Source organism: Anser brachyrhynchus, assembly GCF_964034855.1.
Source record: "Anser brachyrhynchus genome assembly, chromosome: 5".
NCBI lineage: Eukaryota > Metazoa > Chordata > Aves > Anseriformes > Anatidae > Anser > Anser brachyrhynchus.
This window is the reverse complement of record NC_137699.1, coordinates 26,730,875-26,756,338: the sequence shown is the minus strand read 5'-3', so window position 1 is coordinate 26,756,338 and position 25,464 is coordinate 26,730,875. Positions and strand designations below refer to the sequence as shown.

Below are 25,464 nucleotides of genomic sequence, written 5' to 3'. Positions count from 1 at the left end.
TTGCTAGCTGCTCAGAAAAAAAGACATTAGATTCTGAACTCCGTTCTCATGCAAGATTCTATTTCATGAAACCAAATAATCCACCCTGAAACTTCCTTATTGCATTTAACTCCATTAAAAATAAGGAAGCACATTTAGCACTGAGATTGGTGAAATTCTGTACTGACAGTGGAAAATCCGTTTTATGGATTTTAATCAAAGACAGCTGGAATGTCAGTAGGTGAAGAGTCACAGCCAAAGTTTTGGCTTTTTTTGCAACAGCCAAGACAAAAATATGAGAAAACACATTAGAATTACCTGTTGTGTCTAATTTAAATTTAGGTAAGCTCAAATTTATAGCAACAGGACAGCCATTTGCTACTAGAGAAAAATGAATTACTTGTATTATGTTCAAATATGGGCAATGATCTTAATTAAATATTTGTAGAACAATGAGGACTCCATTTTGGTATCACCTTTGACAATATATTCAGCATCTAAATAGTAGGAACGTACATGTGCTTGAGAAACTCTCAAGTGCCAAAATGACACATGGTTTCATTATTTCATTACAGTCACTTTAAAATGCATATTAGTAAGTACTATTTAATGGTTAGAGACAGTTAAGTTCAAAATAGGAAGCTGAAATTAGTTTAATTTTATTTTCTTCTTGGATTGAGATAATTTTAAGTAATTATAACTTTAAAACTACCATTATCTCTTTCTTTACACTTCACTGGTTCTATAGGACTTCCTGAAACTTGAAAATACCAGCCAAATCTACAAAGAAACCAGGTTTGTCACGAAAATATTATGAACAAAAATATTAAAATGACAATTTTTCTAATAGCTTTTCACTTGCTTTTTTTATGTACCACGATCATGATAAACAATTGCAATTTTCATGTTTAAAAGTGCTATCCCAGACAGATTTTGTTACCTTTTCCTGCAAATGTAAGTTGTTACGTAAATGCTCTTTGACTTCTTCATCAGTGTCCCTCTGTAGAAAGATAGAAGTGCTTCTCAGTTTTTGATTATGATTCATCTTATAAGAACATGCACAACATAAAAAATTATTGTTATAATATAAAAGTAACCTCATTGTTTTCAAAGTACGTATACTATCAGAAGAGCATGGGACAAAAGCGTTTTTAAATTGTGACCACAAAACAAGGATTAAACTTTGAAATGAATTAAAGCTAACTAATGATCTTTGAGCATTTGGTCCAAATGTATCATAGAACCATACAATGTCCTGAGTTGGAAGGCACCCATGAGAATCAAAAAATCCAACTCCTGACTCCACACAGGGCAACCTAACAGTTAAACCATCTATCTAAGAGCACCGTCCAAACACTTATTGAATACCAACATGCCTGGGACCACTTCCCTGGGGAGCTTGTTCCAGTGACTGACCATGCTCTCAGGGAAGAATCTTTTCCTAAAATCCAATCTGAACCTCCCCCATACAGCTTCATTTCATTCCCTCAGGTCCTACCACTGGTCACCAGACATATCACTGGTTAGTGCCTTCCTTTGGACACTCTCTGATAGTTTTATATCCTTATATTGTGGAGCCTAAAACTGCACACAGTACTCAAGGTGACGCCACACCCATGCTGAGTATAGTGTGACAATCACTTCTGTCGACCAGGTTAGCTAAACTGTACTTAGTGCACCCCCATAATACAGTTGGTCCTTTTGGATGCCAGGGCACAATGTTGACTAACATTGAGCTTACCATCACTCAAAAACACTTGATCCCTTTCTGTAGGATGGCACTCCAGCCATTTGTTCACTTGGCATATGTACATGTAAATGTACATTTTCACAGAATCACAGAATCGTCTAGGTTGGAAGAGACCTCCAAGATCACCCAGTCCAACCTCTGACCTAACACTAACAAGTCCTCCACTAAACCATATCACTAAGGGCTACATCTAAATGTCTCTTAAAGACCTCCAGGGATGGCGACTCAACCACCTCCCTGGGCAGCCCATTCCAATGAGTAACAACCCTTTCGGTAAAGAAGTTCTTCCTAACATCCAACCTAAACCTCCCCTGGCGCAACTTCAGCCCATTCCCCCTCGTCCTGTCACCAGGCACGTGGGAGAATAGACCAACCCCCACCTCTCTACAGCCTCCTTTAAGGTACCTATAGAGAGCGATGAGGTCTCCCCTGAGCCTCCTCTTCTCCAGGCTAAACAACCCCAGCTCCCTCAGCTGCTCCTGGTAAGACTTGTTCTCCAGACCCCACACCAGCTTCGTTGCCCTTCTCTGGACTCTCTCGAGCACCTCCATGTCCTTCTTGTAGCGAGGGGCCCAAAACTGAACACAGTACTCGAGGTGCGGCCTCACCAGAGCCGAGTACAGAGGGACAATCACTTCCCTAGACCTGCTGGCCACACTGCTTCTTATACAAGCCAGGACGCTGTTGGCCTTCTTGCATTTTATACAAATGGAAAATGCCATGGAAAGGATGATAGCTGTCTGTGCACACCACTTTGTCTTGTGAAAGCACAATTAGCAGCTGTAATTGCTTACAGTACATTGACATATTTTATTATATTAACTGCTTAGATATTTATGCCTCCAAGTTGTTAATAAAGTTCTGTTTATTCTCCATTAAAAACTATTACAAATTATGCACTTACATGGCTGTATCTAGTCTTAGCCAAAGAGATGAGCTCTTGATCTCCAGGAGTACACATATTCAAGCCAATAGGAAGCATCTTTTTAAGTGCAGCTACAATCAAGGATGTTTGTATGGAGTACAAATCCCCTCTACGTTTTGACTTCTTTCTTTCTTGATCTTGTCCTCCAGACTGTAATAAAAATATTTAAATTAAATAAATAATACAAAGGTAAATGACTGTAATTATTCTCCTACCACATACTCTTCCAACACATTCTTCTCCTAGCGGTCCAAGAAAACTATGTTCCTAATGTAGTACATAATTAATTAAAAATGCTACATTAGAGGAGAGGTGTACAGTCTTGAGTGGGAAATTACAGGAATATTTTTGGTGTGCTCCAATGATGAAACTGCAGTAACAGTAATATTTTAATTGCAGTAAAATAGTTTTGGATGCATTCATACATATAAATCTAGCTATATTTTCTGGATCTTACCTCTCAAATCAGAAACAGCTATAGAGTTAAAAGCTATGTCAGTCTCAGGGGATGGTATTAGTTTGCAACGTTACAGAGTCAAATTCAGGATGTTTACATTTTTTTTAGAAACTTTCATGAAGATACAGCCATCCACAGTTTCAATGAATGAATATTGTCTGATTTACCTCACCTAAGAAATAACAGTACCTAAAATACTTTGATTGGTTGTAATAACATGCCAATGAACCAATGCCTCTGGGAAAAGCACTGTCCTTTGGCTTTGGCTAATGTAAGTAAATCTGGAATGAAAAATTAATCCGTTTACAGCTTTGGAGATTGTGAACAATAGGAAAACGAAAACAAAAAAGACAGGAATAAACAGAACAACAAAATAACATTGTCCTATCTTCAATAGACAGTGTACAATGGTATTTCACGCAACTTTTAATTTATGAGACAGCAAACCAAAACCTTTAGAACAGATCCATATATTTAATGAACATATGGTAAACACCAACAACATAAAAATAGCCCAGTTCTGAATTCTGTACCTAGATTAAACTCCTACTACAAGTAAGGGAGTTTTGCCTAAGACAAGATTTCAGGACTAGGCCTAGAAGCTTATAAAACACTACTGAACAGCAAATGCTTGCATTTAACCCTCCACATCCTTTTCCCTCTGTCAATTAAATTTTACTGACTACTCTTTGTATAATATATTGTGTAGTTCCACATAAGGATACAGCAGAATCCATTGCAATCCATAGTTACCAATTATTACCACACTATTATCACATAACTGAAAGGAAAAAAATGGTAGCTATACATAATCCAGTAGATGGGAAATTTTGGCAGATTCTGTCTTCTAGATGGTGAATCTCTGTGTATACAGCTGGTGTTGAAATCATTTTGCAGGTCAGAGGGAACACACAAGGGATGTGGCTTCCTTTCTTAAGGAACTAGCAATTGCAAGAGAGTACTTTGCCTCAAAGCTTTGCTTTTGGAAGTGCCTTAGAAATAGCAATGATGTAATGACTATAATAATGATATTATTTGTACTCTACATTGACAGCAGACAAACAAATCCCACAATGTATCACTATATTCCAGTGGCGTCACTATGCATATTAAATAAGGAATACCAACATATATACATAGATCTATTAAAAAAAATAAAAATAAAAGGAAGAAGAGAGAGACTTTTACTTTTCTGCATCTTTATGCCTAGGGACATTTTACACATCCAATTTTTTTTTTTAAATTTTCATTTCAGATTAATAACTAGGTGAACATAACACCTGAACGTTTTTAAAACATGAAAAGAAGATTCATTCTGCCTTTGCCATCATATTCTGCTGTCTATTAATTTGCAACTCTCGTGGATAAATGTGTAAGTAGAGTCACAGACAGAAACCTAAAAAGCAATAATATTATGTCTCTTTACGTTCTAATAGGTAACTATATAAGTGAACAAAATACCTTAATTTCAACGTAAAGAGTTTTAAATTGGGTATATTTTCCCCTAAAGAATTAGCTGTGCTAAAAGAACCTCAGCAAGAAGAATGATATATTCTGATCGCCTAACAATGATCTTATTGCCTAAGGATTTGAACACACAAGCTGAAATTTCTTCAAACAAATATATATAGAAAAAGAATTACAGATTTTCCATTAGATTGATAATAATTGAATATATAATCAAAAAGTAGAATATTTATATTGAAAAAATATAAGGAATATTTATATTAAATATAGCTAAAACAGGTTAAGATAATGGAATTAATATTTTTCCAACCCTCCTTAGATAAACCATTCTATCAGACCATCATGAGAGCGTTCATTAAACCCTACTCTATATACCTGGGTAAGTTTGAAAATAGCAAGGCTTGAAGTCAGATCTATTTAAAAAGTGAGCAGTTGTGGTATCTTATGCTTCCAGTTTAATTAATTACAAACTCTTCACACCATCATCATACTTCTCAGGGCACAGGGTGAAGGGACAGATGAAATGGAAAACCATGAAAATGGATCCCAAGGGATCCCAAGGGATCCATTTTGCTTTTCATTCTGTATCATCAATGAAGAACACACCATAGGCTGAAAAGTATTTATCTCTATTATCTCTATTATGAATTATTATTAAAATAATACGAATGATGGAAAGGAAGATGAACTACGGTTCACTGGAGACTAAGGAAGCCTTGAATACATTAAATGTATAAAAGAAACAAGGACTATTCAAAACTGTCCTCACATCTCACATGATTAGGAAGGACCCATTTTAATTTTGGAAAAAGGTAGTAGTTGAACTCTGTATCTAATTTGAACTTCTTCATTTTAACACAATCTTCCATTCATCTACAGACAGGATACAAGCTATAACACTTTTTCCCATTTATTCTTCTTGAATATCATAAACCAGATATGTTTCTGATGACTCTACTTAGGCATCATTTTTACAATGTCTGCTACAATATATTAGCAAAAAATACCCCAGAATGCAGAAAGACAGCAGAGGGGGAATGCACATCTAAAATAATTACAAAATACAACTTTATTACATTTTTACATTAAAACAACATGTGGGTGTGCTAACGCGAATTTCAGCCGCTCTGCTCAAATGCTGCCACTTTAACTCAGAGAAAATTTATAGTATTTGGGACTTGGGCCTTCACTTTGTGACGCCACTGCTATGATCAATGGAAAGAATGCTTGGAGCCTGATCATTTCTAAAGATAAAACAAAAACACATCATGCATTTTGACCTGTACCTTTACTTGCATGGCCTGTATGAAAGAAAAATAAAGGGAAAAACATAAGTAAAAGAGATGAAAAGATGGTAACTTTACAAGTTAGTAATAAACTTACTCAGCTCTATCAGGACAGTAAATATTGTAAGTTTGTAGCTAAAACAATAAACTGTGAGTGTATAATTGAGACCTTAGTGAAATAATTTTTATCCAGCTTAATCCTTATTAAATGATTGTACTTCTAAATTTATCTGCTGCTATTCAGCATGATATAATACATCACTATTCAGTGCTTCAGCATGTAAGGAAGTATATCTAATAAGTAAACACATCAATATACTAATTACTGAAACTTTCCCCAGTATTGTTAAAAGGAACAAGGTGTTTGGAATTCTGGATAAACCAATAATGAAAAATATTCCAACAATATAACCCTTCCTACCCCCAACCCTAAATATCAATGAGAAAAAAAATGCTTAGAAATAGAAAACAAAATCAAGACACCACCAAGAAGATGGAACATTTCACTTATAGCTGTATTTTCCCATTGTCTAACACGTTACTGTCTTGTACACAGTCTGAGAGAAAACTTGAGTTAAGCTCATATCTCCCAGCAGTACCCATTTTGAGAACACTATTATAAACTCAGCTGTAACTCACACATACAGTTTTACCTCTTTATTATGTTAATACCATACATACATACACATAAATGAACATGTATTCATAGCCAAAGCTAGGTTATGATTGTGTCATGTAATATCAAAAAGATAACAAGACTATGTTGCTACAGTGAAACAGCACAAAAGTTTAAGCATTACTTAAGGGAATCCTTGACTGAGCATGGGAAAATACTGTAGAAATCTGTTGATTAAAAACAAAGAGAAAAACGCATAAAAACAAACTCTACCCCCTGCTTTCCATGATTTCTCTCATTCTAACTTTGCTTTCTTGTGATACTCGAAGTAGTCTATAATGTTTGCTTTTTGGCCTCAAACTTTGAAGCCAAGCTACTATTAAAATGTTTCTATATCCTACGATAATTATGTCACATAGTAAAGACCTTCTGTAAATCAAAAAAGAATGACAGACTAATAACCAAATAAGTGGTAAGTACCTTAGAATCTTCAATACCGTACTTAGACAAATAATAAATTTTAACTGAAAATGTGTGAAATATGTAGATGCTGCACAGACATGGTTCAGTAGATACACGTTAAAGGTAAGTAAAGGCAAGTAAATGCTAATTCCATTTCATTTATTAAAAATGACCATAAAAGTAATCCATTCATAATTTACCATAATATAAGTAAAGGAAATATATTCTATGCAATTGAAATGTTCAATGTTGAGATCTAAAATTCTTGCAGAAAATATTAATATAAAATCCTCAAATAACCATAAATTTGCAAATAATATGTATAACGTATTACAGATGGGCACAAATCATAATGCTGTTTTGTAATACAAACTTGATTTTTTGACTGCCTCAGGCTTCTATAATAGGCCTATACAGATGCTTTTTAAAAATAGATATAAAATTGTATTAATGAATGCCAGTCATATTAAACTTCAGTAGGATATACAAGTGTTTAGCAACTGAGGTTATATATCCAACCACACCTTCATTTAGATTCCAAAGATTACACAGAAAAATTGCCCACATATGTATTACACATTTATTACGTACATGTTAATGTCTACATTTAGACTTTTATACCAATTAACCGTAAAACAATAGGGAATTATTACATTCTAATAAAAATACTATTTTATCAACAAACCTATGAAGGATTCAAAAACAACAAATACAGGATGAAAAGAACATGTTTAATTTCTCCATTTCAACTGCCATCACAAATCTCTTATTTCAATGCAATCTAAGTTACCAGTCTCTCTCGCACTAAAAGTTCTCTAACTTACCATTCCCCTCCGAGCACTCTGCTGCCATTTTTTTAGAAAAGAAAAATTAAAAAACTTTCTCAGCTGTTATTATATTTATTTGAGAATATATTAACAAAGTTAATATTGTATAATCAAAACACAATGGGTACTATATCTTTTTTTATTTATTTATTGTAACAGTGAATCATTTGTCACCATTGATATCAGCTACAGAAAAATAACGTAACCCTAAATCTTCATCCTCAGCACAACTTTTTCTGCATTTGGCATATAAAGATACAGAACCTCCCATGATATATCAGACATTACACATTACCACCATCACAGCATCCTAGATCTTTGGAAAGCTGGTAGTCTCTGCTATAAAGTAGGCAGTTGCCTAAAGCAGTCTGGGATCAGCATAGGGCCCTTCGCCTTTAAAGAGAACTGTTCGTGTTGGACTCACTGTTAATGGCCAGTGTTCACTTTCACATTTATTTATATGTTCTCATGCTGGGTAAATACTGTATATAATTGCTTTCATTAAACATAATGTGAATAAAGGAGAACTCATAATAAAGAGGAAAGTGCTAGTTATTCTTCTGTCGTACTGTCATTTCTGAGCTAAATGTTAATACTAAAGCAAGAAATTATAAAAATATTGTTCCCTAACATAATGTGCATTACTGATTACTCCATTAATATATAAATAAGTAACAAACCTCATAGTAAATTCTGAAATTCTGTTACTTAGATAATTTCTTGTTCATTCTAAACTATGCAGTCTTAAAAAAAAATCAGATATAAATGCATGCTTTAATGAACACACTGGGGTTTAAGAGCACTTATATGATATATTATAAAATGTTATAAATTTCCTGATTAGAAACAATATATAGAGAACCAATACAACACTTCTAAACGATGCCTCATGTATTGTATCATGGCATTTGAGTCCTGAAAAATGGCCTAAATGATCAGCTGTTCTGCAATCACTATTGCAGATATGGTACCAGGTTAACAAAACATTCAGTCATTAACAACAGTCTTTTATTTCTGTTCCTATATTAGCAATAACCATGCACAACATCCTTGAATGTTATGATTTTGCATTAGTATGCTTACAAAAAATTATACGTATATAAAAAGATTTATGATCTCAGTGTATTGTATGGCCATATGAAGAAAAGCACATTACATATGCATCTACATCTATGTTATATATAAAAATATATTAGTTAAAATATATATAACAGGTATTTGGAAATCTAATTTTAAAACTAAACCCTTTCAAATTTGGGTTATATAAATTCTTGATGCTGAATCCCTGTGATTTTATCTAAATCAGAGCAGTATGAGGCTATCCTTTTTTTGGTGAAGATTTGTTTTGTCATTCCTGCCATGCCATCTTTTACTAAAATATGACACTAACAGTTTACCCCATCTTTTCAATACTGCAGAGAGATACAATTCAGATAAAATATGAATTATCTGATTCTAATCTACCATGATCTGAAAAAAAAAATAAGAAAAAGAAAGAAAAGATTGATTTATTGTCTCCTGAGACCAATTCTAACGCACAAATTTCAAAATCTATGTATTATATGTATGTGTAGCAATTGCCATATGATAAAGTATAGAGATTTCTGTTAGACTGTGTTAGCATGTAATTAACCATCACATAACGTGCATTATGTCCACTAATCATCTCACTAATGAGGATTATACAAACACTTCAATACTATCATTAAATTTCAAAGAGCTGTATCTTGAAAAAAAGAAAATGCACTAAAAAATTCCTTTTCAGAATTTTCTATATAGTTTGAACTGCTGTTCAGTATCAGTCATGAACTAATGATGAGCAGAAAATCCACTATTTTTACTTGTAAACTTTCCAGTAATATGATTTGGCTAAACCAAGTTTCAAAACAAAAACTTAGAAAAGAAGCAAATGTTTTTCAAGAGAATTAAAAAAATGTAATGAGACATTTTTTCTGACTCTCTATTGTATAAAGTTGGGCTTACTGTAGCTAAGTTACAGACAAAATCAAAATACAGTGAAATACAAAACAACAAACCCCACCTCTTCTTGAAGCATTTCTAAACAGGATTTCTCAAAACACATTATAAATATAAATGATTTTTTTTCCTATATTTACCAACACTACCTTGGAATTATATTTCATCTGACTTGTGGATCTTGTTATGAGCAAGGCAGTCTTCCTCAGCTAATGTCAAAGGACACAATGACATTTTCTCTATTATGCAGGTAACAAATGTATTTTCCAGCCATCATGTCAGCATCTTGTCATATTGAAAATGAGTAAAAAAAAGAACTGAATGTGGTCATTAATAAGAAATGAGAAAAACAGTGCACATATGGCACACTATGCGTATGAATAAAGAGAGATATGCAAATGCAGCATTACTCCGTCAAAGCTGAACAATACCGACATTCACAAGAAAAAGAGCAGGTGGACTTACTGTCACTTATTTTTACAAAATATTCTACCTGATTTGTTTTTTAAAGGACCAACAAGCTATATTACATATTACGACCCATGTTCTCTTTTATATGTAACTTCTTCAAATCAAGACCCATGTTTTAATCTCATGTCTTTGAAAATTTAACACACTTATTAACTAACTCAAAGGTACATAGTCTATATTGTGCATAGTTGTTTCCATGCCTGTCATCAAGAAGCAACATTATTTTTTGTTTCTTCTATCAGCAGAGCAGCAGCAATCTGAGTAGATTTTCAGAGCCTTCTTACAAAGTATTAAACACATCTGAAGATTTAATTGATCCAAATATTTTTATTAACTTACTTTAGACATCTTGCTTTTGGTATCTCCTGTTAAAAATGCCAAGTTGTTGATTTCATTCTGAATCACAAAATTTTGTTCTTCTCTTTTGAAATTCTAAAAACAACCAACAAAAAAATCACAAACAATTTAATTCATCTGCATGTACCACACCTATATTTACAGATGGAATGAAATGGAGAAAAAAGTATACATCTTATCTTACATGTGATTTACACCACAGGATAAACACTTCAGCTACCATTCGGAAGAGTTCATCAGAGTCTGCATCTGGTTTCTTTAGCCAATTGGCTCTGGTTAAAAATAAAAAATAAAAATAAGACATTTTAAATAAGACACCTGAATATAGATATTGGTCTCTTTAATGGATTGGGTTACGTTTGTGTAGTTAGTCTTGGAACTTAACAACAGTCACTTCAATTTTCCATGACCATGGCTACAGAGGCCATTTTTTATGGCAGTTTAACTTGTCTCCAACAAAATTCCTTATTCTTGGTTACTTATTTTTGCCTGTCACCCTTCCCCATGGTGACAATGTGTTTTTGTGCCTTCCATGAATTGGACCAGAAAACAAACCTAGCTGAAAAACAGAACTCATTCACTGAGTTTTTCTCTTCCTTTTTCTTTTTTCCTTTTCTTTCCATAACAAAACCTTTTCCTTTTTTTTTTTTTTTTTTTTTTTAAAGAAAATCATTGTGTTGATCCAAAGAAGAACACTAATGGGAAGAGGATGAAGAGTAAAAGGAGTTTAATGAGCGGGTAGAGCTGTAAGGAGTGACTGCTTTAATTGGTTTATTTTTGTAATGCAGGAACTAATACAACTTCAGTCTGTCTGCACAAGGATCATCAGTAAACTTGGGCAAATGAACTAACAGATGCAGTTCTCTTAAATATCTCTAAATTAAAATGCACTAATATGCCCATACATAAAGTGGGCATAGAATCATAGAATTATTAAGATTGGAAAAGACCTCCAAGATCATCTGGTCCAACCATCTCCTACCACCAATATCACCCACTAAACCATGTCCCTAAGCACCACCTCCAGCCTTTCCTTAACACCCCCAGGGACGGTGACTCCACCACCTGCATGGGCAACCCATTCCAATGCCTGACTGCTCTTTGCGAGAAGAAATGTCTCCTAATTCCCAACCTCAACTTCCCCTGGTGCAGCTTGAGGCCATTCCCTCTAGTCCTATCACTGGTTACCTGTGAGAAGAGGCGACCCCCAGCTCCCCACACCTTCCTTTCAGGTAGCTGTAGAGAGCAATAAGGTCTCCCCTGAGCCTCCTCTTCTCCAGACTAAACGACACCAGTTCCCTCAGCCGCTCCTCACAGGACTTGTGTCCCAGGCCCTTCACAAGCTTTGTAGCCCTTCTCTGGACATGTTCCAGGGCCTCAATGCCCTTCTTGTACTGAGAGGCCCAAAACTGAACACGGTACTCGAGGTGCGGCCTCACCGGAGCAGAGTACAAGAGGACGATCACCTCCCTGGGCCTTCTGGCTACACTATTTCTGATATAAGCCAGGATGCCACCTGGGCACATTGCCAGCTCATGTTCAGGTATCTGACAGCCACCATGAAAGGAATTGTAACATTTTAATTTAATCCTCATTAACTCCATCCCTGTAGTTGGACTTCTGTACAGCTTAGTGAAGTCTGTGTTTTTAAAAATTAAGTGTTCTCCTGCCAACAAGATCTGATTTAGTAAAGCCTAGTGCATCTAGAAAGAGTAAATTGGTTCACAGCATAAATGAACATGCATGCAATGAAAATGCTCTTAGCTATCCTGTTATGTACTAGCACCTAGAAAAATTTAAGTGGACACTGACTGTGTATATTAGAACAGTGTTGTTAAGAATAGCATTAAAATACTGTAGATACTTAGATACTATAGATACTTCAAATACTCTTCTGAAGAGGATCTCAGGAGTGTGGTCTGGGGCAAAGGAAAAGGAAAGCGTAGGCACGGAATAATCCTTAAGTAAACTGTTGAGTAGAAAATCTTCTGGTTATTCCAAAGGCAATACAATATTGTTCAAACATTTTTATCTCCTTCTTAAAGAAATGCAAAAAGAGAAGATAAATATTTTTGTAGTATTAACTACATATATAGTGATTCAATTGAGGCAAAATAGCTTTTCACCCCTTCATTAGTTAAGAGTTTTAGCCATTTTTTAATTTTCAAAAGGTATACTCCTGTGTAATGACATTGGGCTGCTGTAATACACATGAAAACTCTGGTCAGGATATGAGTTCTCCACAGTAACACTGCAGTTATAATACAACCAGATAAGCCAAAATGCTTGTGAGAAAAAGATGTGAATTCAACATAACCCATCCTGTAAATTAAGAATCTTAAACTACTCAGGATCTGAATTCAGGAAAACATGAAATGCATTATTTTCTTCCTGATTATCTGATCACTGATTCGAAGTAAATTAACCAATAAATATGAGTTTAATTATTATTTACCTGTTGTTGTCTACATAACGTATCAACATTGGATAGAAGGCGTAGAGGTCTCTACAAAGAACAGCAAATTCATCGAGAATGAGTAGCTCAGCTTCCTGGGTGTCAGTTTTACTGTCTGCTTTCAGTTGCTCCTCTTCCATCACAATCTTTATAGCTTTCTTCTTCAATTTCTCAAGTGTTGGAATAAAGTGAGTTTTCAGCAGATCTGGTCTGGCTTTGCTGATGATAGGCTGAGCATAAACTACACATAAAAATACATATGACCTTACGATTAATACACAATTGATGCTTTTAATTGTATTAATATGAATCCTCTGTGGTTATAGAAAACAAAGGTCATAGCACTCCACGTATTTCTGGAGCACCATAAAACTATTAATTATACTATGATTATAGCTTTCTCAACCATGTATATTGAGAGGTTAAAAGCCAGTTACTGGGAATTCAGATTATATGTATTTCAGTATTATGTCATAGAGTATCCCAGGTTGGAAAGGCACCAGCAAGGATCATTGAGTCTGACTCCTGGATCCATACAGGAACATCCAAAAATAAAACCTTACTTCTGAGAGCACTGTCCAAACAACTCTTGAATTCTGACAGGCTTGCTTTCGTGACCACTTCCCTGGGGAGCCTGTTCCAATGCCTGACCACCCTTCCTGTGAAACACCTTTTCTAACATCCAACCTGAACCTTCCCTGTCACAGCTCCATGCCATTCTCATTCCTTCAGGTCCTGTTGCCGTCACCAGACAGCAGATATCAGTGCCTGCCCTTCCGCTACCCCTCATGAGGAAGCTGTAAGGCCACCATGAGGGCTCCTTCTTTTGACACTCTCTAATAGATTTTCATGTGTCTCTAACCTTGTTGGAATCTCAATAAAATAAGGATTGAGTCACTCAGTCCTCAAAAAACAGCTTTTTGGGAGGTTTCTTTTCTGTTTTTGTTTGGTTGGTTGTTTTTTAATACAATGTTTAAAATAGTCAGAAGGCAGTGTTCTAGAAAAATTTGTCTTTTGACTTCAGCAAGCTAACAGAGAGAGAATGAATGACTCATTCAAGATCATATATCTGTGTTGTGGAAACATTAGTAAGATAATGCAGACCACCTAAGTCAAAAATCCTTTCAACAACCACACTAGTACATTATCCACTTTTGATTAGCAGTGTCTACAAAACTGGAAGCACTGGTCTCCATAATTAAGCAATGAACTTCTTACTAAATTTTAATGGAATTCTTAATATTAGCTTAAGACCTTTCAGTATGTACAATAATTCTCAAAACCCAGTACTGATATAGCATTACAATTTAGCAGGAAAAGTCTATTTTTATATAGATTTTCTTGACTCACCATATGGCATACTATATTCCTACCCTAAGATGAATGCTAACATTTGTATACAGTAGATTCTTTCAGCTAGCTGTCTGCTAATATCTTACAGGACATTTTGAGAATTTTTCTCATCATTTAGTATTTGACAAAGCAACTACTTCTGAATGCTAGTTACTACTTTTTTCTTTTTCTTCACCGTATATCATTTTTTCCCTTTGTCTTGATACTTTACGAACAAAAATCACAGTATTTATACACTCTACTGCAATGCCCAATTCTTTGGTGTCTTGAGACTTAATGGTATTTACAACTCCAGATTAAGTACTAAGGCTTTTATGTAGTGTATAGGGAAGGTAAGATTTTCAAAATCCATTCTGTTGTATAGAAAGCTCTCTGCTTACAGTGATACTATGGTGCACACACAAAAATAATAACAAACTTTAAAAAAGAAAGACAATCTCTTATTGTTCTTTATCTGCTTTTTACCTGACCTTCTTCCTGCTGATTTTAATTAAAAAAATATTGTATCACTGGGTAATATGGTAAATTGTAGCATAGGAATTAAATATTATTAGATACAACTACTCTCTAAAAATATTTACAGTACCTGCAATTCTCTTCATCCAAGATGCTTCATCTATTCCCAGATTGTTGTTAATGATTTTCAGAATGTTTCCCAGAATGATGCTTAGATGTTCAGATGTTATCATTGTACAGAAAGGCCCAGCACTTTCAGGAACACTCTCGGACCCTCGTTCCCACCAGTAGGACAAATAGTTGCATAGCATGGGTAAGATAACCTCAATTACATGAGGCATTTCAGTATACCTTGCTCCAGACTCTGCTAAATCATTAATTTCCTTTATTAGTCCATCCAACTGGGGGATCTCTGGACACATCTCCTCTACTGTATCAGGCATACCTAAAACTGCAGGTAGAATAGAAAAGGGTAAAAACCAAAAAGATTAATTAACAAAATACAGGAGATCATCTACATTTAAACCTAAAAAATACAAACAACATTTTCACTGTTTTTTTTTTCTTGTCACCATCTTGGACAGACATAAACAATAAGACTTTGGGACATACAAGGGTCTCTTATCTAACAAGTTATGTCTTTCTGATGATGTGCATATAGCACTGATGTAGACAATAGCAGCCTCACACATATAGTGTCCTGCAGTTTTCTGCTAACCAGCCCAGCTATGTAGAAGTGAAAAACTGAGAACTTGTATCAATATTAGAAAAACACTGGCCATAGTTTTCACAATCATTCACAACTTTCATGTTCACCAGCAAAAAAATCAAATCCATTTCAGGGTACAAACGGGCTTTTAGTAATATTGTGACCAGCTCAAGGTTATGGGTAAGACTAAAACTTAAGTGTACTTTGTTTACAAACTCAGCAAATCTACCCCCCATATGAGATAGATAAGAGTCTGTCAAGAATAAGTGAAATAGAAGCATGTGAAGAAAAACTGTGTAGAAGGACTTCTGCTCCCTTGATTAAAGTTTCATAGAATCAGTCAAATTCTGCCAGGAGCTCCCTATATTGAACTGCATTAGAGTACTGGTAAGACAACCAGGTAGCATAGATATTTTTTCTGTTCACATGAATAAAAAAACATCTTTTGCGTGTTGCTAGTCAGAACACATAATTGTACAATTTGCTAAAACCTTCTATAATGTGGATGTGACCTTAGGTTAAGCTTCAAATATTACTGTATTCAGCTTCAGCAAAGAATTCAAACATGATGTTCAGAAAAACATTGACATGCGAGAAGAAAGGGAATAATGCTAACATAGTCTCAGCAAGGCTCAAATGATAAGCAACAATATAGTGATAGTAGGAGTTTTCTCCTTTTAAAAAAAAAAAAAACAATTTCTTTCTAATATTTGGGGAGAAGCAAACAGCTTTATTCAATCATTTATTTATTTTTTCCTGAGGAATGATACTTACTTGCTCTTTCTCTTGCACTTTTTGTGTTGAAGACAGACAATGGGTTGTAATGGTTGAGAGAAGGTTCAAGAAATGCTACCGGAATGGCTGCCGCAAGAGATGCTAAGCACTCACCAAGTGCAGGGCGCTGCCTGTATACGACAGATACTAAAAGTTATCAGAGAAAAAAAGTCTTTCACTGGGCTTCCAATATCTAGCATGCATTATAAAGCAACATTAACATTTATCGCTGATTCAGTTTATCTTTGTAACACAGAAACTATTTGACAATTTTGAAAAATTGTATTTCTCACATGAACAAAATGATTGGAAATTACAATGGTACAGGAATACATTTTTTAAAAAATACCCCACACCAAATGTTTTACATTAAAGGTGAACTGTGTCTCAGTGTAACTACAGACTACAGAAAACATGTCTACAACGTGCACAAAGAATAGGTTAGTGGTCACATTATACCTTTTCTTTTTATACCCATTGCTTTGCTACACCCATGTCTAACATCCAGTGCTTATGGTTCTTGCCAACTAAGTGGAGACCTGTGCTTTGAGCTCTTCCCTCAAAAAGCAATTAAAAGACAATCAACTTTTATTTCCTGTGATATCATCCTGACTCCTATAGTTAGAGTAAGGGTGAGGCACTTTCTATTTTGCCTACAAGATCAGTGTCAAAATGTATTAAAGATTTTTAAGTCTAGAAGGAAAAAAAAAAGTGTGTAGCTTTATAATTTAGTGATGCACATATAAATGACTAAATGTGCAGATATGTGAACATGAGATTTTGTGCACGTGTACATGCATGCACATGGGAAGAAAGAGGAACTGTCCACCAGACAGCTCTTGCATTTTTCATGGAACAATTACTGAATAAATTCTGGACAGATGGAAGTGGAGAACAGCATTCCTATGCAAATGCTCTCCTAACTGGACTACAGAGCTGTATTTCCTCCAGTTTAGTATCTCTTGGACCCTGTAAATTTTAAACTTTTAAGATCATGTACAGTGCCTAAAATATAGGCTTCAGAAGAATAGGAAGGGTTAATGATTACCTCTGCTCCTGTCTTTTGACAGACTAGCAATTAAGGTTCCTTTTTCTGAAGTAGCAGATACAGATATGAGCCTCTTCTAATGGAAGAGGATCCAAAATCCAGGTTTTGGAACATACCGAAAGCACTAGATTCTTTAAAGAATTTAATACCCACTCTTTTTAAAACACAAGTAACTGGTAAATGGAATTCCTTTGTAGAGTTAAAGGGTGTCATAATGCTCTACATATGGTCTTTAGGATTTTATGGTCTAGACAACTGTTCTGAGAACTCTGTTTAGATTTATGTGTGAGACAGACATTAAGTACTCAACCTACTTACCACACAGGCATGTCTGGTAATATGCAGTAGCCAAACTTTGGGAAGCTTAAGGGTGACCCATGGAAAAATTTAGTTTTCCCTATGGTTGAACTAAACTCCCTGACGATACACAGCAATATGCAGGATGATTTGTTTTGCTTTTATTCAGTTTGGCATTTCTTTGTGTAGAACTGAACTCTGAGATATAGGCAACTACATTCCACCTAAAGTGTATTTTAAACATGTTCACACTGTTTCAGATTCACTTTTAATTCAAAACGCTTTATTACATACACAACAAGCTCCTAAGAAAAAGAAAATTTTGCAAGCTGAGTTTTTCACTCAATACCTTTCAACATAGATGTTCTTCCCAGTCCCAAGGGAATAGAGGCTACAAAGAATTCTATAACATGAAACTTGTACATCACCCACTAGAGGAAAACAAGAAGTAGGTAATCAGTATTTATTCAGCTAAAGACTACTTTCTAAATATAAAACAATGTAATTTTAACCAATGAATACATGGTATCTAAAACTTCAATTTATCTTCAACTTTTCTGATACTTATATGTCACCTACAAGCATTCCAAAACAGATCATCAGACATTCAAATAAGCCAGCAGGTACTTGTTAAAAAAAATTGTGCGGACTATCACATTTGCAGAATGTAATTTCAACTTAAACCACATTCAGTCTGTGTATATAGCCTTTAGAAACATGATCTAGAGGCTCCCCACCTTCTTAAAGTTTTTTAATTGCTATCTATCTTTGAATCACCTTTTTCTATGGAACTCTAATCCCCAAATACACTTAAGAAATTTTAGAATAGCATATTGCTGCATCTCAAGGAAGCATTTTGATAATTTTAAGTTAAAATACGCAAAAAAAATCAAGGAAACTTTAAAAGCATTAACGCTGGAAATACATCTGTTACTGAAAAAGGGAATTCATTCCTTTGAATTCCTGTTTTAATTATTTAAAAAGTATTATTATAACACAAAATAATTCAGAATTTTAAAAAAGTACTTACAAAGTAAATCAACTCCAAACTGATACTGTGAAATATGCTCAAAAATTGATGTCAAGACAGGTAACAATGCTACTGTAGTATAATTGATATTCTGTGAAACACCCTTGATTTGTGTTCGTGAATGGGTAAATTTTCCAAGTTTAAGATTTTCTGAAGTTTTTTCCAGATCTTCAGCTGCATTTTCAAAAAAGGCACGTAATCCAGCTTTAACTAGCTCAGATCCCGATTTCATAACAGTTCTGAAAAATAATAAAGGAAAAATATTAATTTTACATTGATCAACAATATACTATAGATGTGTGAAGTACACATTATTTACATTCTATCAGTCTTTGAAGATACATAGGTTTCAGTGTACTTTATATTATGAACTGAAGAGGACAGTAGTACCTAAATAGCCATATAAGCAACACTGTCGTTGTAGTATTTCATACAAAATAATAACAGCAGAGAATCTGCTTCCGCAGACTTCTTGTTCCTGTTTTTGTGATCTGCCCTTAAGTATGACAATGCCTTCCCAGAAAACATCACCATACTCTAAATTTTTATGGATGCCACAGTAACTAGGTATGCAAATCAGGATACACATTTATGTGTAAACCTAGAAAACGCAACATTAGCATTCCAGTCCCATTCCTTAATCTTGCACTTTTCTCCAAACGTTTGATGAAGTTCTCCTGTGTCATGTGCATTGTCAAGTTCATTGTCAGGCTGCTGCATAACATAAGCAGGCGAGAAAACAGTCCAAATAAAACTATCCTAGATGGTATTTAAATCTACTTAAGCATTTTAATGGTACATGGTAGAAGTGAGTAAAAAGCCCATACATTCTCATATTCTGAGCACTTCTAATGCCAAATTTTCAACCATGCACTGAACTGTTATAATAGAACAGTAGATATCTACTACAGAACAACAGAACAATAGCTATCTACAAGCATCAATACTTGCAGTTCCAAAGTTTGTGTCATTTATCTCTCTCAATAAAGTCCTCAAATGCTCTTGGAGAGCTTGACAGGAGTTTTCAATACTTTAGTCACAGACAATGAACCCCTGCGTGTGCTAATATGGTGGTTGTTATACTGAAACTACTAGTATCAGTAATTACAAATACGGAGTAAATAATACAGGAGTAGTCTAATTGCCCTGAAAAGCTCTGTGATGCCTATGTAGTTTTGTAGTTCGTACAATTCTTTTTAACTTACCGAGTGTCAAGAGACTGAGCTAAGATGTGCAGGCAGCTAACCATTGTTGTAGAATCACTACCTGTTTAGAAAGAGATACTGTGAGAGCACAATAGCACAGAAAATGTAGGATAATCTAATAATCTAAAATGTCACTACTGGAAATATGCAGGTTAACAGAACATGGAATACATATTCCACCCCAGGAGTTAGGTCTGGTTCCAGAACTAACATTCATTTTCTTAAGTCCATTTGTATAAAAGAATTGAAAAGAGTAATTGGTGTCTACTTAGGGATCATTTTTATCACTTGACCCTGAAATACTATGAGCTTTGTATCCTGTAGCTTATAAATTTCTTTCATAATTTTCCTACCAGTACCTTTAAAAGAGGTATTCGACAAGCTTATAGCTTGTGAAAAGGTTCAGTTAAATAGAAATAACTGTTACACATTCTTCATGTTTTTAACTTTATTAAGATCTTTCTTAACAACTTACCAAAAATTGAGATCCTATGTCTAACAAGAGCAGCTAGTTTGCAGAACAGGCTAAAGTAGAAGAGAACAGAAAACAGCAAGACAAGACAGGACAAAGATTAAAGATTTGTTTAGAATATATGAGGTAAAGAATAATAAGAATATGAAAGAGAAAACACAACATAGTTCCTGGAAGGAGCATTTCAAATCACACATGATGACAGTAGTCTGTGAAATAACTGCATTAAGCAGCATAATCTCAGAAGCTTCTGCATTCTCTCATTCTCTAAGCTTCTCTAATTCAGAAATTACTTGAAACATGAAATTTTATTTTCATTACAGCAGATTCCAACAATTACATATTATATGGTTGAGTCACTCTTTATAGCTAGGAATTATTTCTGAGCAAGAAATTTTGGTAGGAACAAGAAAAAAACTGAGCAATATTTTCTTGTTTTGCTATAAATCTTCATACTATTTCAAACAATTTGAGAAGGTATCATTTGCAAATATTTTGCCTTGTGTATTGCTCATGATAATCCTGAAATATTTACAGATTTCTGGCAAGTATGTCAGGAGCTTGCATGTCTAACCTCTCTGTCAAAATAATAGGATAATTAAAAGAAAAATCACCAACTCTCTTGAGATTAAAGGGGCTACCTTAACTTCTAAAAACAAAGACAGCTAGGAAGACTTCCTTATCATCTGTGATACACCTTACAAATGGAATTAAAATGTAATAAAATGAAGCAAACATACTTTAGAAATTGATATAGTTTCTTACTAATAAAAGATTGTCATTTTTATCTGTACAATAGCAAGAAAAAAATACTTCCTTTAAGAGGAAAATGCTGATAGCTAATTTTCTCAACTAAGAATGGACAAAGAATTGTAAGATATTTTTAGATTTCTAATAGCAAGCATGCTATACATCTAACTTATTTCACATGCCTTTGTAAAGGCATTTTGTAAAAGCCTAATAAGCATCTCTCTAACTTCATAAACCTGACCTGACTGACGTTAGGGAAATACGAGCATTCAGAAAGGAAGCATGATATTAAATGAAATGAAACTTCGATCCTCCTGAACCTGAACTAACTTCCCTAGCTACTGGAGGACCATCTTGTACATCTACATTAAATATACCTGACAGCTCAGAAAAGCAGCATCTTAGCATCTTTGGAATGCTGTTATGGGGAGCTGCAATATAAAAACTAAAACCTACCTAGAAGATGGTAAAGAAAGTGAAATAATAATTTAGGGGAAAAAAAAACACAACAACAACAACAAAAAAAACCATGTCAGAAGATAAATGGAAAGATGGACCCTAGAAAGTTCAGTCCTAGGTCTGGTCTTATATAACAACAAGCAAACAACAAGCAAACAGCCTTTACTTTAAAAATTTATATCTACTGGAATAAGTAGTTAGCACTGGTCAACAGAATGAAGGAAATGTGAGAAATTGACAGCTTAAGTAAGAAATCATGAGAGTAAAATACAGTTTGAAAGATTATAATACAAAATTTCCCATAGAAAATAACCAGCAGCATACCTTCAATGGGGAGAAAAAAAAGATTGACGACAAAAATATTATCTGACCAATTAAACACTCAGCTGTGGTTAAGGTATGTTTTATATATATATATATTTATATATATATATATTTATATATATAAAGCGTCTATCACCATGTTGATAAACACTCTTTGAAACCACTCTGACGGCAGGGGTAAGAACAGGAGTTGGCCTGTTAGTATCTCAGCACTTCTGTTTCCAACCAATTAAAAAAAAAAAAAAAAAAAAAGCCACAAGACTGCTACCAGCCTGGCCGGCTGGCTGGTGTTTAATACTGCTACTCCATCAGGGTTAAGAAGAAATTAAATAATCATTTTAAAATGTTAATTGCAGAAAAATCAAAGTCATATTTTTGTAAAGGCAAGACATTGTAAGTTAAAAGGCAACTGTCTCTTTTTGATTTTTTTAGAATAACTGAGTCAAATGGCTGATTCCAACTAAGTCTGACATGGTACACTTGTCTAGAAAACTATAAAATTCCAGAAATTTGGGGGTAGGGGAGAGTGAGCAATTTTGTAGAGAAGAGAGAAACTATAATTCCCCCTAAAAAGCTTCATCATGGTATTTTCACATTTTCTCATATTTGAAAATTCAAATGTGAGACCATTTAAATGACCCAACAGTGGGCTAAGTTTCAATCAGAAACTGTTATCAACAATAAAATAGAAATCCGTCAAAAATTAAGCTTTATTAGTTTTATTGCTCACAGCATCATGTATTAATAGTTGTGATACTCTCCCCCTTACAAGTATTTGTTCATGGTGAAAACAGGGAAATGTACCTTAGTACATTAATACCGTAGTAGAAGAACTCTGTACCAACATCTTTTAGGCTTCAAAATTATTTCCAAAAAGAAATGCAGAAATGCCTGAATTGAATATGAATGACATCACTTTTGATCCACAGCCTACTATTTGAATGTTTCAGTGAAGCACACAGCTCTCAATTTCTAAGTAAGCCTTGAAAACTATCTGATGTGTGACTAGTGATATTCCTTCATATGCCCTTTGTTCCAGCACCACCCAGACTCCATCACAGACACGTAGTAAAGCTTCACAGGACCAGGCTGGGATTCCCTGACTTTCTTCCTTTTAGCTATCATTCTGACAATGACAGAGGCAGATGTCTTCTCAATAGATCCTGGTTGACAAAACTCCATTGGGAAATAAAAAACAGGAGGGAGGATGAGGAAAGGCAGCCAGCTGTTTCTGAATTTTGCCATTGGGAGTAGAATTTAGAACAAGAATTCAATAACGGGAATGTAGAACCTGGGAAAACAAGCAAGCTAGAATAATAAAAAACAATAGATGGGACATAATGGAAGAAATCAAATAGATCCCTAAGGACTCCCCAGTGATCTACACTCCAAGTATCTCCTAACAACATCTTACATATGTTCCCAACACATACCTCAGTTAACTCTCTTAGTCATCCTTCAGTTTGTTCCAAGCTTCATGAAAACATGCAGTGGTAAGATATTAAAAGATCCTTGTGCCCTTTTTTATGACATTCTAGCACAAGGCAACCCATTTTTTGGGTATATTGGGTAATTTTACTAAAGGTCAGACCCCAAGAGCATTGTACAATCCTCAGCCCCCCAGTACAGACTGGAATTGTTCTCTACTTTCACAGATGGCAAATGGTGCATTATAACAGTTCTTTCAGTATGTCAAGAAATACAGAATTTCCTGCAAGAGTACTTCAGTTGTCTCATACCTAGGACCTTTGACAAGGCCTGGGCAAAACTTTTTTTTTTGTGATCAAATCTGTAGTGCAGTCTGTCAACTAAATAGTCCTGCTTCATAATGTCTGATGTGCAATTTCAACTGAGAGAAGTCTTAGGCCCAGAGAACTATTATTTTCCTTATCCCATAAATGTGCTTTAGATTTTGCTCATGCAGTTTAGATTTTGCTGAAATAAAAACTTCTGAAAAGTGTTTATATTAATAGAACTTTTTTACTTTATGCCAGACATAATAATTAATGAGCATTCTCATCAGAAAATAATTAATTGTAAAGAAGGACACTGAGATTCTGAAGAGTAAATCAGAGAAGGAAAGCTTATCTGGACTTGGCAGTGGTGAAGGACAACTTTCTGAAATGTCTCTCAGTAACTTGTTGTTGTTTTTTGTTTTTTTTTTTTTACCCAGTTGCTAAAGCACTAGGTATATGGCTTTGATTATATGGCGTTTCTAATATTTCCAAGTATGAGAATGAGAAGAAATAAAGAAAAGTGCATACCCACAAATCAATGTTTACGAATTTCGGATGACAAATCTAGTGTCAAAAGTCATGATAAGAGAACATGTTTTTATTTTCCATTAGCTCTACAATAAACAAAGCAGGGACACAAACCAAGTAATGAGGATAAGTCATGAAACAGCTCTTAATAAATTTTCTATTCCTGTGTATTCTTTAGTATTTAATATTCATTTCACTGTTAGCTGAATGTCATCTGCAGCACAAGCAAAAACAAGGTTGCATGAGAACAGCTGAATGAACCCGGGACATGATGCTAACATATCAGAGAACTGCTATTAGAAGTAATATCGTACTGGGAGAGAAAGATTTAAATGATTCTATAAATCTTTGTTTTTTCCTTAACTTTTTATCATCATTCTACCTATACCAAAGAAAATGCTTGCATTAAGCTGCATCTTTCATATTCCTGGCCATGTCTGTGAAATAGCCTGGCTATGACAGTATGACAGCTGTTGTCTTTTGAACATTCTTTCACATAAGATGACTATATTTTGCAAGGCTGTTAACCTCTCAATGTGTAGAACTTTAAGTTAATAATCTACTTCTGAAATTTATATGCAGAGAATGTGTACTGTCTCCTTTCACAATATTATCACCATTTTTGTTAAAAGTTTCTCTCTTTAGAACCATATATATGAAATTAGTGTGAAAAATGTGTTTTTTTTTCATCTTGTCTGATTATAATTATAAATAATAATTAAATTATTATTACTCTATTTTCTTTAGATAAGGTTGAGTTTTTTTATATTTTGTAATTAGAAAAACAATCTAATTTATTGTCTTAGAACGTCATGTCTTCTGTTTAGCAATGAAACTGAAAGTAGACAAGCTTCTCTAGTTTTGGGCTCAAGTCAAACCAGAGGATACTGGATAACACCAGAAAGAACAAGTGATTACACAGTACATAGCAATACAAAATGACTAGTTGTCTTCAGCTTACAATGAGGTTGGCAGGAGACAATGGCAGTAGAGTTGCTAAGCAGGCAATACTCTAGGCCATTGACAATTAATTAGTCAATTAATTACTATTAATTAATAAGGGTGCTAGTCTACATAAAGACAAGTTGTCATCAAAATTGTAAGACACTAAAGAGACATTCAGTGGTATCTATCTTAACCAAGAAAACCTTTTCTAAAAATGCTTAATTTCATAAAGTTCTTAAGTATTGAAATATTCACCATAATACCTACAGGAATACTCAAAGGATAAACAGAACTTCCTTACATATGGAACTGATGGAAATGATGTGGAAACTTAACTTTAATGATATAT

General features: G+C 34.4%; 1 protein-coding gene across 1 annotated transcript in view; it reads right to left on the bottom strand.

Moving 5' to 3' along the window:
- The window catches only part of RYR3 (ryanodine receptor 3), a 243,221-nt gene that overhangs the window by 37,947 nt on the left and 179,810 nt on the right, over positions 1–25,464 (bottom strand). The window contains exons 63-75 of the mRNA XM_080595279.1: positions 20,377–20,426; positions 19,902–19,962; positions 18,697–18,935; positions 18,016–18,097; positions 16,322–16,452; positions 14,969–15,289; positions 13,030–13,270; positions 10,759–10,846; positions 10,557–10,649; positions 7,767–7,787; positions 5,865–5,879; positions 2,634–2,804; positions 920–979 (exon numbers count right to left, since the gene is read on the bottom strand). Of these exons, the coding sequence (XP_080451405.1) occupies positions 920–979; positions 2,634–2,804; positions 5,865–5,879; positions 7,767–7,787; positions 10,557–10,649; positions 10,759–10,846; positions 13,030–13,270; positions 14,969–15,289; positions 16,322–16,452; positions 18,016–18,097; positions 18,697–18,935; positions 19,902–19,962; positions 20,377–20,426 (1,573 nt within the window). The remainder of the gene's footprint in view (positions 1–919; positions 980–2,633; positions 2,805–5,864; positions 5,880–7,766; positions 7,788–10,556; positions 10,650–10,758; positions 10,847–13,029; positions 13,271–14,968; positions 15,290–16,321; positions 16,453–18,015; positions 18,098–18,696; positions 18,936–19,901; positions 19,963–20,376; positions 20,427–25,464) is intronic.